Source organism: Labeo rohita, chromosome 5 (genome assembly GCF_022985175.1).
Source record: "Labeo rohita strain BAU-BD-2019 chromosome 5, IGBB_LRoh.1.0, whole genome shotgun sequence".
NCBI lineage: Eukaryota > Metazoa > Chordata > Actinopteri > Cypriniformes > Cyprinidae > Labeo > Labeo rohita.
The window spans coordinates 25,798,915-25,812,392 of NC_066873.1; the positions used below are offsets into that span (position 1 = coordinate 25,798,915).

General features: G+C 36.0%; 1 protein-coding gene across 3 annotated transcripts in view; it reads left to right on the forward strand.

Annotated features, from left to right (window-relative positions):
- Positions 1-13,478, forward strand: part of dab2ipb (DAB2 interacting protein b) — a 177,759-nt gene that overhangs the window by 34,020 nt on the left and 130,261 nt on the right. The window contains exon 1 of one of the 3 annotated variants that reach the window (XM_051110803.1): positions 4,693-4,879. The exons of the other annotated variants lie outside the window; for them this stretch is intronic. Within the exon in view, the coding sequence (XP_050966760.1) occupies positions 4,840-4,879 (40 nt within the window). The 5' untranslated portion in view covers positions 4,693-4,839. Of the gene's footprint in view, positions 1-4,692; positions 4,880-13,478 lie in introns of those variants that run through there. 3 annotated transcript variants of the gene reach the window in all.

Sequence of the window (13,478 nt, forward strand, 5' to 3'; positions counted from 1 at the left end):
TTATAGCTGTGGACATTAAAGTTTATTATGTATTATTAAGACTGAAGACAAAGTACACAACTGAGTTTAGCTAGTGCCTGTTATAAGGCAACACCACTGGTTTAACTACTGATTTCATCACATGATAAATAGATGGTAATCAGGCATTTAAAGGCTCATAAACAAATGTAGTAGGGTTGCATGCTATACCAGTATTGGAAAAAATACAAGTATATAGTAGTATCCAAGTATCAACTTTGATGAAAAGTTTTAATCCACTTCAGATGTTGACTACTGTATATTATGTGTGACCCTGGACCACAAAACCAGTCTTAAGTTGCTGGGGTATATTTGTAGCAATAGCCAAAAATACATTGTATGGGTCAAAAATATAGGTTTTTCTTTTATGCCAAAAATCATTAGGAAATTAAGTAAAGATCATGTTCCATGAAGATATTTAGTAAAATTCCTACTGTAAATATATCAAAACTTTTTATTATTCCTTTTTTTTATTGTTATCAAAACATTTTATTAGTAATATGCATTATTAAGAACTTCATTTGGATAACTTTAAAGTCGATTTTCTCAATATTTTATTTAATTTGTTTTTGCGCCCTTAGATTCCATATATTGAAATAGTTGTATCTCAGCCAAATATTGTTTAATCCTAACAAACCATACAACAATGGAAAACTTATTTACTCAGCTTTCAGATTATGTATAAATCTCAATTTCAAAAAACTGACCCTTATGACTGGTTTCAATGATGTGCAGAAGCTGGGTTAGCCAACAGAGTACAGAATACACAGAAAAAGAAGTTACAACACTATTATTAAGTATTTGAGAATTATGTGACCCTGGACCACAAAACCAGTCTTAAGTAGCACAGGTATATTTGTAGCAATAGCCAAAAAAAACATTGCGTGGGTCAAAATGATCGTTTTTTCTTTTATTCCAAAAATCATTGGGATATTAAGTATTCCAATACATTTTCCATTAAGATATTTAGTAAATTTCCTACCATAAATACATCGAAACTTAATTTTTAATTACAAATATGCATTGCTAAGAATTTCATTTGTACAGCTTTGAAGGCGATTTTCTCAATATTTAGATTTTTTTTTTTTGCTCCCTCAGATTCCAGATTTTCAAATAGTTGTATCTCAAATATTGTCCTATCCTAACAAATCATACATCAATGGGAAGCTGAATAAATAATACATAAATTATTTATTCAGCTTGATGTATAAATCTCAAAAAAAAAAAAAAAAAATTACCCGCTTTTTATGGTCCGGGGTCACATATTTCAAATGATACAGTATTATGATTTGGCTCATTTGGGTACTTGATATGCTGCTGTTGTAACCCTTCTCCCCGGGTCCTACTCGCACACCGCTCTGAGTGGGTCTTGAACCCGGTTCTCATGCATGGGAGGCAAGCGTACTAACAAGGAAGCTAAAGACTGCATAGCGTCAGTCTCTAGTGCGCCTCTTGAGATCAAGGGAGAGGTGTTTACCTCCACAGCACCTACCAACTGGCCTCCGTTGCACTGTTCTGAAGTTCACTTCTGTGTGGTAGTGTTACCCAAACTGATGTGAAACTGGCAACTCTGACAGCAGAGGAACAAGCTGGATCAAACAGATAAAACTCACTCTATGTTATAATTGTGCTAATGATATAAAATAACACAGTAACATGAATATTGATATAATGTACTTGTGTAAGCACTGTGATGAGTGTCAAAGTTTCTATTTACAATGTGTTTTTGCAGCATTGAGCAATGTAGCATGGACATCTCTGTCGCATGTAAATGTTACGGCCAATCAGATTAGTTTAAGTTGGTCTGGAGAATTATTGCTTCTGTTTTACTAGGTACAGAGCACTGACAAGTATTTACTGTAAACAAGCAGCACATTACTTACTTTCAGTTTTATGTAATGGTCTGTTTTAGGTTAAAGGACAAGTTCACTTTCAGAATGAGAATTTCCTGATAATTTGCTCACTCCGATGTCAACAAAGATGTTTATGTCTTTCTATCTTCAGTCAAAAAGAATTCAGGTTTTTAAGGAAAACATTCCAGGATTTTTCTTTATGTAGTGGACTTCAGTGGTGGCCAATGGGTTGAAGGTCCAAATTGCAGTTTCAATTCAGCTTCAAAGGGCTCTTCATGATCCTAGCCAAGGAATAAGTGTCTTATCTAGTGAAAAAAAAAATACAAATTTATGTACTTTATAACCACAAATGCTCATCTTGCCCTAGCTCGACTTCACGCATTACGTAATCACATTGGAAAGGTCATGCGTGATGTAGGCAGAAGTACCGACCCGGTGTTTACAAAGTAAACATGCAAAGAAAGTCAAATACCCTTTACAAAAAATGTAAAACGATGTTGGACAATTTAAAATTTTTGAACCGAAGTGCACAGACGAAGTACCAACTGCGCGTGACTTTTACGAAGTGATTACATAAAGCATATATATACATACTGTATATACATTTTTATTTTTTAAAGAAAATGACCAGTCATTACACTACATAAAACCCTCGGCTGGGATCGTGTGGAGCCCTTTGAAACTGCTTTGAAACTGCAATTTGGACCTTCAACTCGTTGGCCACCACTGAAGTCCATTATATGGAGAAAATTCCTGGAATGTCTCAAAAAAACTTAATTACTTTGCAGCTGAAGAAAGAAAGACATGGAAGAAAAAATGGATGACATGGGGGTGAGTAAATGATAAGGAAATTTTCATTTTGGAAGTACGCTTCTCCTTTAAGTCAACTTTTGAGGCTGCTTATTTGGTATTGGTTTATAGTCAATACTGAGGAATTAGATTCTGGTATGGTACTGAAGCCAAAATTGTGGTATCAAGCCATTCCTAACATACAGCTACCCATAAGGCAAATGCAGATTCTACTGCAGATCCCTCCAAGTTCTCAAGAGTCTGACAATGTTCTGTTTTTAATTACTCTGCTGTATTTTTGTTCTGCTTGACAGACATGTAGATTTACTAAGAGTCTTTTTGACTTAGTAAACATTTTTGCTTCCTCAAACTCAAAGACCTACATCTAAATATCGTCCTGTTGGTTTTTTTGTTTATTTATTATAACTAACTATACTTAATTATAGAGTATTGGGGACCATACAGGATATTATACCAAATCTAAATATACTGTATAGGTTTAAATATTGTTGTAAGTCTAATAAATTAGAATATTTAGTTTCTTTATATATTTAGGATATGTAACTATATTTTTTAGATTTCTAATTTTATATCCAGTATATTACAGGATACTTAAATTCAAAATGCTTACAACTTAAATTTTATTAACGTATGGTCAGATTTATAACTGTTTTTTCACATTTACTTTGAAAGTGTTTCTTGTTCCTCAGCCTATACTGAATAACTGATTGAAGATAAAAGATGAAGATAAAGTGAAGTAAATCTCCTAGGTCACCCTTTTGCTCTCTTTGAGAACTTAAACACTTTTTGTCTGATGTTTTGAACCAGGGGGTGAGAGCGGGAACAACCCCACTACCTTGATTCATAAACATCAGAACTTTTTTATGGGGGTTGAAGAGTAAAAAACGCATTGTATTGGAAAATGTACTGTACCCCAGTACTGCAAACTAAAAGCTCAAAATGATCAAATCAATAAGGTACTAATCAGAGAGCCTTTTTTAAATATGTGACCCTGGACCACAAAACCAGTCATAAGGGTCAGTTTTTTGAAACTGAGATCTATAAATCATCTGAATAAATAAGCTTTCCATTGATGTATGGTTTGTTAGGACAATAAATGGCAGAGATATTTGAAAATCTGCAAAAAAATCTAAATATTGAGAAAATCGTTTTTAAAATTGTCCAAATGAAGTTCTTAGCAATGCATGCTAATCAAAAACGGAAACACAAATTAAGTTTTAATATATTTATGGTAGGAAATTTACTAAATATCTTCATGGAACATAATCTTTACTTAATATCCTAATGATTTTTGGCATAAAAGAAGAATCAATCATTTTGACCCATACAATGTATTTGTGGCTACTGCTGCAAATACCTCAGTGCTATTTAAGACTGGTTTTGTGGTCCAGGGTCACATATTTCTCAAATACTTAATAATAGTTAACCCAGCTTCTGCACATCACTGTAGTGCTGAATGCTGTGTCCGGACATGTCAAAATGCCTTTAAATCACCATTAGTGCAAGTAGCTTGTTAACCTCACAGACAAACATCAAAGTGAGACATAGATTGTAAAGCTGTTGTCCTATTATTCATTCATGGTTATCAAGAATGTGTAGCAAAATAAAGCTAAATGAATGTCTCGTTGAAATGCTTAGACTGATCGTATGCTAGTAGTATGCAGTTTGATACTTAGTATGTCATGGGGAATTTCAGAATGAGATCATAGTGAATTTTTGTGGTCACCTTTAACACTATAGTGTTTGTTACTTGACTTATATTCATTATAAATATATCTATAAATATTGGATGTTTTGTTTGTCCTTCTGTAAAGAGTCTACAGACATTGCAAATAAAATCTGCAGGTTTGTGAAAAGTCTTGTCACTGATACTGTGTCTTTAAGAAGCATGTGAGAAGTAGGAGCAAAAGAGAGACCGCAACTTACAGGAATAGTCAATCTGCATGCGCGCCACATGCGTCCATTCTGGCTCTGTTTTTCTCTCTCTGTCTCTCTCTCTAGAGCAGTAGACAAACACAGAACAACAGTTGGGGCACAGAGCGGCTCTCTACGTATAGGGTGAAGGGAGAACCTCTCTCTTTTTCTTTCTCCTCCCATCTGTCTCCTTTCAGCACTGTTTTTTCAGTTGTTGGACAGCAGTTCAGCACTCTGTGAAGTTATGGACTCTGAGACGAGCCCTGAGTCGGAGGGTCAGTCCGGTAAGTGCTTGTGGAGGAAAGATGCTCTCGGCCCTTGCCTCAGTATTGGTCGACTGGAGATGGATTGCAGGCGTTGAGTTTAAAATGCTGTGAGAGTACATGCATGAGTTTGTTGATAACTAGTCTCAGCCTCAGACAGCATGCCTATTCGGACCACCCGCAGCCAGTTCACTGAACGCCTGATGCATATTCCACAGAAATGGGAAAACACTTACAAATAATCACTGAATGTATCAAAGTCTGCCGTATTAGAGGCTTCACAGTCTTTGAAAGTGTTTGAAAGTTTTGCACTTAGCAGCATGTAAATGAGATATCCTGGGGCAGAACTATATTGTATTTAATGTTTACATGTATTTAATACTTTTGGTCAGAAATTCTAGCCACATTTTTAGTTTTCTTGTTTGTTTTCATGCTGCTGTTCACTCTCTTTTTTTATCATCTGTCTAATCCATAAAAACGGAAGGAAACGGAAAAAAAAAAACACATGGATGATGGGTTTACATGTCTGTCAGATAGTCTAGTCCTGTCTAAGTGGGTGTTTTCTGACTAAAAAAAATTTTACTGTTGTACTCCTTGAAGGAGTGCATGTGTGACGTGAGTTGTGGGTGACTGGAGTGTGCTGTGCAGACTTGATTATGTTAGAGGGAGTATCACATTTTAAAGGAATTGTGTTTCTCTGAATTGTGTGTCTCTTGTGGCTTTAGTTTGAGAGGGGGAGAAAGTAGATGTATCTGTGTGTGTGGGAGAGAAAAAGAGAGACAGAGAGAAAGTCTGAGCGAGCGGGACGGGACGGGAGGGTGACTTATGTACACAAATAAATCTCTCTTTCTTTCTCCTCTCCTTCACATTCTCCCTCTTCTTTTCCGCTCGCATATTTCAATCTCCCCTGTCAGAGCTCTCTAAAAACCTAAAGATTATTTGAGTGTTTTTTTTCTATTGTCTGTACGCACAGAGAGTGCGGCGCAGGTCTAGAAAAGGAGTTCTGGAAGAATGCGGTTAGCTGAATGAGCCAACCGCTAAAGTATTTCAGGGAAACGGGACATTCAGGGTCCAACTGGGTCGATATGCTGGACAGAGAGAGATGGAGAGCTCGCAAAGAAAGCTAGCAAGAAAGAAAAAGTAAGTCCTGCCAAGGGAACCCAACCGAATCCATGACACAGTAGTTGAGCCCAACATCTGTCTTAAACGAATGCCAAACCTCAAAATATCCCAGAATAGCCCCAAATAACACAGTACAGCCGTCCTGCCCCGGCAAAATAGGTGCCCTCCCATAATACTCTGCCATGGAAATGTATCACCAAGCGATTCAAGGCAGTTAAACTTTTGTACCGAGACCAATTCATAGACAGGACTTTTGATGTACTCATAATCAGTTAGTGTCATGAAGGGCGTTTCTTTTGAATATGCAATTTAATAGCCGAATTAAGGAATTCAAAGCTTTGGGATCAAATAAAGCTTGGCATTTTGAGTCATAATGTGATGAGAGATGCACTTATTCTTGAAGATAAAACAATTTATGTCGGTGGAGCAAAAACAGCTCTGAATGTTCATATCTGTGTATCTAACCCAATTACAGGAGCTGAAGAAAGAAAACATTTTGTGAAAACAGGGCTGGACTCTTTCTTGGCATTTGGTGCATCTTGTGTCATCTGCTGCAGTGATGAAGTGGAGGACTATCTCTGATGTAGTGAGCATTCAGTCGAGAGGAGTAATTAAAGATAAGAGAGAGCGAGCGACAAGGGCAATGAAAAGGATAGACATCATTTGGATACTTCTCTGCCCTGCCACTCCAGGGAGTCTAATCTTCTTTCTGTTATTTTTATGAGTGCATGTTAGCAGGGTGCTAATTCCACACTTTACTATCTGATTTTTAACCCACAGGGGCTTATTTAATCCTTTGTGCTGTTTTAAAAGTTGAGAGATTTCTGTATTCCGTTGACTAAAGCATGATGAAAAGCCTCTAAACGCCTATAACTTTGGTAAAATTACTGTAATGATAGGCCTCGAGTGGCTTATTGCTTTTAAAAAATGGCAATCACGGCAATAAAAATATTAATGATTTGAATTTAAGAGCTATTTCTGCATGACCTGATGCTTAAAAATGACTTGTTGTGACCAAATGTTTTCAGTTTGATTCGTCATTAAATACTTTGTTTTGACTTTAATAAATCCAGTTAATTTAGCTGTTGTGAGCTGTTGTAAAGCAGTTTGGCATATTAATGTAGAATTCATCTGATGTACGGTCACAGGTCTGAATAAAAATAATGTGCAGAACGGGTGCTTTTATATATATATATACATATATATATGAAGAGTTCAGATGCAAAACCAGCTAAAAGCTTTCTCGGCCAAAAATGGGATAATGATACTGAGGGAATGCTCCTGACACATATTATATGTCTATCAAATACTTTTACTTCAAACACGCTAAAATCGAGCCTCAGCCCAATCAGAAGTACCAGTACTTACATAGAAACCTATACAAAGTAGCCAGAAAGAAGAAAGAAATGCTCATTTTAAAGAAAAACGTCAGATGGACCGATATGTCGTTGTGTTTTTTTTTTTTTTTGGGGCCTATACAGATCAAGTAGACCGATAACCAATATTTTGGACTAGAGTTGTCAAAAGGTACCGGGTTCGGTACTGTCGGTACTGAAATTTTAAAAACGTCAATTTCCCGCTCACATTTGAGCGCTGTTGAGCCGATTTTTTTTAACATCGCTGATTGGCCATAGTGTTCACGCGCTTCATGTGCGTCAGCGGATCCCTAATACATCTGCATATAAACGGATCCGCTGACAGACACGGCTTTTGAACGCTCCCGTTGTGCTTATGTGTGAGCGCTCGGTGAGGATGTTTAAAAATCGGCTCAGCAGCGCTCAAATGTGAGCGGGAAATGAACGTTTTTAAAATTTCAGTACCGAAAGTACCGGGACAACCCTCTGGTTAGCCAGAGACCTGTATGCGCGGAGTGAACACAACACACACAACTAAATACATATTTACATTGGCGTCAACATAAAACTTCTTGGGATTTGTTTTAAAAACTACTCGTATTAGTGATTCAGAATCGACTCTTTTTAATTTTATACAATGCATTTTCAGATTTAAAACTTTGCAGGATGTTTTCATTCACTTAGAGCTGTGTTACACTCTGCATGAAAGGTAATTTTCAAAAATCCATAATAGGGGCACTTTAAATTGTTCTATCGGAAAATCGGTTTTAAAAAATGACCGATACCGATAACCATAAAAATGCTCAATATATAAACCCCTACTCCCTTTTGACACAACATACACAATATCGCCTTCCCACAACTTCACCCCTTAATTTTTACTAGTTTTCAGTAGTATAACATAGTTTTACTTTTTCATAATTCACAATGTATGTACTGTACATTTGTTTAAAGCATTTTGTATACAAATAAATGTAAGCGAAGCTGCGATACCAAACAGGACCACAGGAAGACTACATATGTGACCGAGGACCACAAAACCAGTCATAAGGGTCAATTTTTTGAAATTGAGATTTATACATAATCTGAAAGCTAAATTAATAAGCTTTCCATTGTTGTTGTTGTTATGATAGGACAATATTTGGCCAAAATACAACTATTTCTTGTAAATACAACTATAAGTTGTCCAAATGAAGTTCTTAGCAATGCATATCACTAATAAAAAAATTAAGTTTTGAGATATTTACGGTATGAAATTTACAAAATATCCTCATGGAATTCAAAATCGATCATTTTTGGCTATTGCAACAAATATACCCATGCTACATATGACTGGTTTTGTGGTCCAGGGTCACATGTGCTACTATATGGATCCATTCAGAATCACTAAACTCTTGCATACTCGCTTCTTCAGCCAGCAGCCGTTATAAAAATATAGCAGTAATAAAGTCTTGTGCATGCCTAATGTACAACTTCTTTATGTCACTGTAATCATCCTTATCTTAATTACAATCAAATTTTTACTAGTATGACACTGGTTTGCTTTATCCAACCGAGAGATTAATGCAGTGGTTGGGTATTTTGATATGTCATTTAAAAGGTGTTTTTTGACTATACTAAAGCATGAAAACATCGTAATACATTTGCAGATATTCAGGAAACATGCTCACATGCAAGTTCACATACTTGTTTCTCCGTAAAGCAACACTACAGCCTGTTCTTCTACTCTGGAAATATGCATTCCATGTCGGAATGTCTGTTTTTGTTTTGGTCTGTGTGATTCCACCCACTGACAGGTTATCCAATAATGTTTAGACAGCTTGGGTTGCCAGTTTGCAGAAAACACAGCATACTGCAACCATGGAAGCAAGCAAACAAACTGAGTAAAAGTAAGGTTTACGTGTCCTCAATATGACAACCCATGTGGGTGTTGAGTATGAGAAGGAGGGGGTAGGAGAAACAATATTTTGACAGCATGCTGCAGTACCCATTTCAACCACTAGCTGTCATTATTACATACTGCACACACAGAACATTGAGAAAAGGTTGCTCAAAAACAATTACAGGTTGTGCTTTGAAGCCAGATAGACACTGAAATGAATAATTTACTGAAATCTGGATGTGAGTCACTATTTTCTGTCCTGTCGCTGGTGTAATTGACCGGGTTTTCTCTGCATTAACATTGTGTTGAACTTACTGCTTAAATGTGTTCACTCACTGGATCCTTGGACTGAAAACTTAACCGAGAGTTTACTGGTTTAAAATGATCTGATTGCACACAGAGAAGTGGAAATATAACAAAATACTTTTTTATAATTTTATATTATATTTTAAAATATAGAGTTTTGCTGCTTATTTTTTTTTTTTGGTGGAAACCATGATACCTTTTTTTCAGGACTCTTTGATAAATAAGAATGATGAATAAAAATGTATCTTTGGTTTAAAAAAAAGTACAGCATTAATTTGAAATACAAATCTTTTGGTTTCATTGTAAATGTCTTTATCTTTACAATGTTAAAATATATAACGTTAAAGTGCGTGTAATATTTTAAAACAAAAATTAAAAAATAGCAGGCCATGCAATTTAGGCTAATATAATATTAAAAGTCTTCCGACTGCTCAAATCTCTGTGTTTCATCTTGATTTACCTGGTTGTGTCTGCTGCATATATAGTATTGATTATTTTTGTTTGCCTTTGACTTTATTGTTGTAGTTTTCAAAGCCAGGTTCTTGGTTCATACTTTGTTCAAAACTTCTGAAATACAGCAGTCTTGGCTTCACATTGGCTGTCAGGAAGTTGCTGAGCTAGTGCCATGTGAAATTCCCTGCATAGGTCTGTAATTAAACAATTAAATCTATTTAGCTACTCTATGCAAAATTAGCTCGGGGAGTATTTGGGCTCAATGCCGAGAATGTATAGATCAGTTCTAGACACCAAGAAATCACTTAATGAGGGCAGTTTGCCTTCCTTTGTTGATGCATTTCCTATTGAAAACAGAACATTTAAGCTCATAACTTTTGGTTCGTGGCTATACCACGAGCCAAGATTTTGTACTTTCTACTCAGCTGTAGGTGTTTTCAGTGGGAGGGTCATTCTCCTCCTACAGGGCGTTTGATTGGATGAAAACCTGTAGTGCAGGATGAGTCAGCAATATTTAGTGTCTATTTTCCTGGAAGAGAAAGACATATTTTCTGTGCTACACTTCTATAATACGCTTCAAAACTAATGAACATGGACTAAAAGTAACAAAACTCTGACCTCTGGGTCTTTAAAGCATTTTGGGAGAGAGTGGAGAGAGAAAGTCATTTCTTATGAGGTAGAACACAGAATCCCTGGCTCTCATTGAGATGGAAATAGGTCTGGATGTTTGTCGTCCTATTTCACTCTTCCTTTTCTTTGAGTAGAGTGGAGGAAAGGAGAGAGCAAGTGGAGCAGGAGAGGAGAGGGAGGAAGGGAGGATGGGAGGATTACTACAGTTTTTCCTGAAGTGATAAACAAGAGAATCTCTCTTGCAGTCATTTTCTCTGAGTCACTTCTGGCCTATGGGAACTGCGTACATGTCTGTTTTTACTGGAGGGGACTCTAATTATCAGACCAAAGACAAAAGAGTATGTTTTATGCGTGTTCCCATCTAACTGAATATCTTGTGGGAAGAATGTCTTTATATTATCTTAAGTCTTTTGGGTGTTTGTATGCGAGAAAGTTTCGCGCTTCGTCTCTAGAGTTGCTTAAAGGGGGTTTCGTTACAGAAGCCCATGAGAACAGTAAGAGAACAGATCAAGTTTGATGTTCTATCCTTCAGCTTTTGCTAGCGTCTTATTAAGACTCTTGGGGATCCTTTGCCACCATCTGCTTGTCCAGCAGCAATGTCTTTGTATGTGCGCCAAGTATGCCGGTATTTGAAACTTTCAGAGTTATTTTTATGTGTCCATATGTCTGTCTTTATGCGTGTTGCGTGTCTGCGTATTTGCATATGCCGCGCCGCTCGCGTTTGTATTCCGGGCGTTTGAAGATCGACCTCAAAAAACTGTGTGAAACAAAAAACTTTTGCTATGTTGCTTAGTAATAAGCTGATGGAGTGAGAGAGCGAGTGAAAGGGTGAGAAAAAGAGGGGTTTAATCAACACTTCTCTGCTTGAATGTGGCAGTGCTATCTCATTCCTCTTCAGAAACAAATCTAATCTCCGTCTGGGCAACCTTCCATTTATGCAAAGCAGTTTTCATTTCTGGAGAATAACAAACTCAAATACGGGATCAGATTGCGTGGAATATTGATGCCAGAGCTCCAGAATAATCAAAATCTATTTTTAATAGGTGATTGTAGGATTTATTCAGTAGGAAGTGTACTTTTCAAATGTATGAGAAGTCATATTAAATATTTTAGTTCGGAATGATAATTGTGCTTTCTTAATGGATAACTGGAAGAGTTTTCTTTTAATCATAAAGTAGCAGTTTTTGTATTTATGTGGTTGTTTTTCCCTCTTTTTAAAAGTTGAATTCATAAAAGATTGAGTAGTACTACATGCTTTATCTTTATTACTTTTGATTTATTTTCCGTTTTCTGCTTTTAGAATAAATATGACAATTCTGCAATGGAAAAGGCCTTGGTTTATAAAACGTTGGACCCTTTTGATTTATATTAATAAATTAAAATGCAACAATATTGGTCTCTTCAATTTTTTTTTTTTTTTTTTTAAGCATAGTTGCAATCTTGCTTTTTTTTGCAGAGGTTTTGTAATAAACCTTTCACATGTCATATTGTCAGTATTTTTATATTGTATTATTGCTGGTGATGTTATTACGGTATATGAATGGTGAGTTTTCAAATGATTGAAGGTATGACCTTCATTTATATTCTGTTGATTTGTAAAAGTTGGCATGAGTCACAGTTTCGTAGTTTGAAATGAAGAACTTAAGAATGAGTGGTGGAAGCAGTAATATATCGTTGAAGTGAATTTGAACTGACAGGTTTGTCGCAGAGAAATTTGGCGACAGAACAATAGAGGATTGTGTCAGTCACGGGCTTTTAAATGTCTCGGGGGGTTTCGGCACAGAGCTTGTAGAGCTAGAGCTAGTTTTGTGAAGGGGCTCTCTGATCTGAGCACTTATGTAGAGTTTCAGTTTGTTTGTTGGTGATGGGAGCCCTGCTGCGTGAGCGTGTGTTTCTGTGTGTGGAAGAGAAAAGAAAATGAGAGTTGTTAGGAGATGCGGCTGTTAGATGTTTCCTGCCATGTATAAAGTGACATCGAGAAGAAAATATTGAGGGGGAAAAGAATTTGTATTGTTGTCTTTCACTTAATTCTGTGGTGAAGTGGTAATTAAAACTGAATCCAAAACTTTATGGCCTGAATCTCAATGGAGTGACAAGCTGCACCATTTACAGTAGGGATGGTCGATACCACTTATTTTGTTTACAATACAATACCGATACTTTTTAAGGCCAGTATCATCGATATCTATTAGTAAAATCTGATTAGGACCAATAGGATGAGATATTTGTTTATTTATTTAGATTGAAGAAATTAATACTTCTGCAATGCATAGAATTGATCAAAAGTGGCAGTAGGGAATGTCACAAAATATTTCTTTTTCAAATAAATGCTGTTCTTTTGAACTTTCCACTCATCAAAGTAATGAAAAAATGTAATGAAAAATGTATCGTTTCCATTAAAATTGTATTTATTTATTTATTTGATTATAATAGTTTCTTGCACACTAAATCAGTATATTAGAATAATTAAACAAATAAATAAATAAATCTGTTGACTTCAGCAGTCTTTGTCACATTACACTCTTAAAAATAAAGGTGCTTCACGCTGCCATAAAAGAACCTTTTTTGTTTAAATAGTTCCATAAAGAACCTTTAATATCCGAAGAACCTTTCTGATTCATAAAGGTTCTTTGTGGTGAAAATAGGTTTTTTTAGATTAGAAAAAGGAAAGAGATGGTTCTTGAAAGAACCTTTGACTGAATGGTTCTTTGTGGAACCAAAAATGGTTCTTCTGTGGCATCCCTGTGAAGAAGCTTTTAAAGCACCTTCGTTTTTAAGAGTGTATGTGCCAATGGTGACCATTCAAAAATGGGGAAAAGGCACTTTTCAAGTTTTTTCCTTCAAAGTTTACATGCCTGTCAAGAAGTATTAA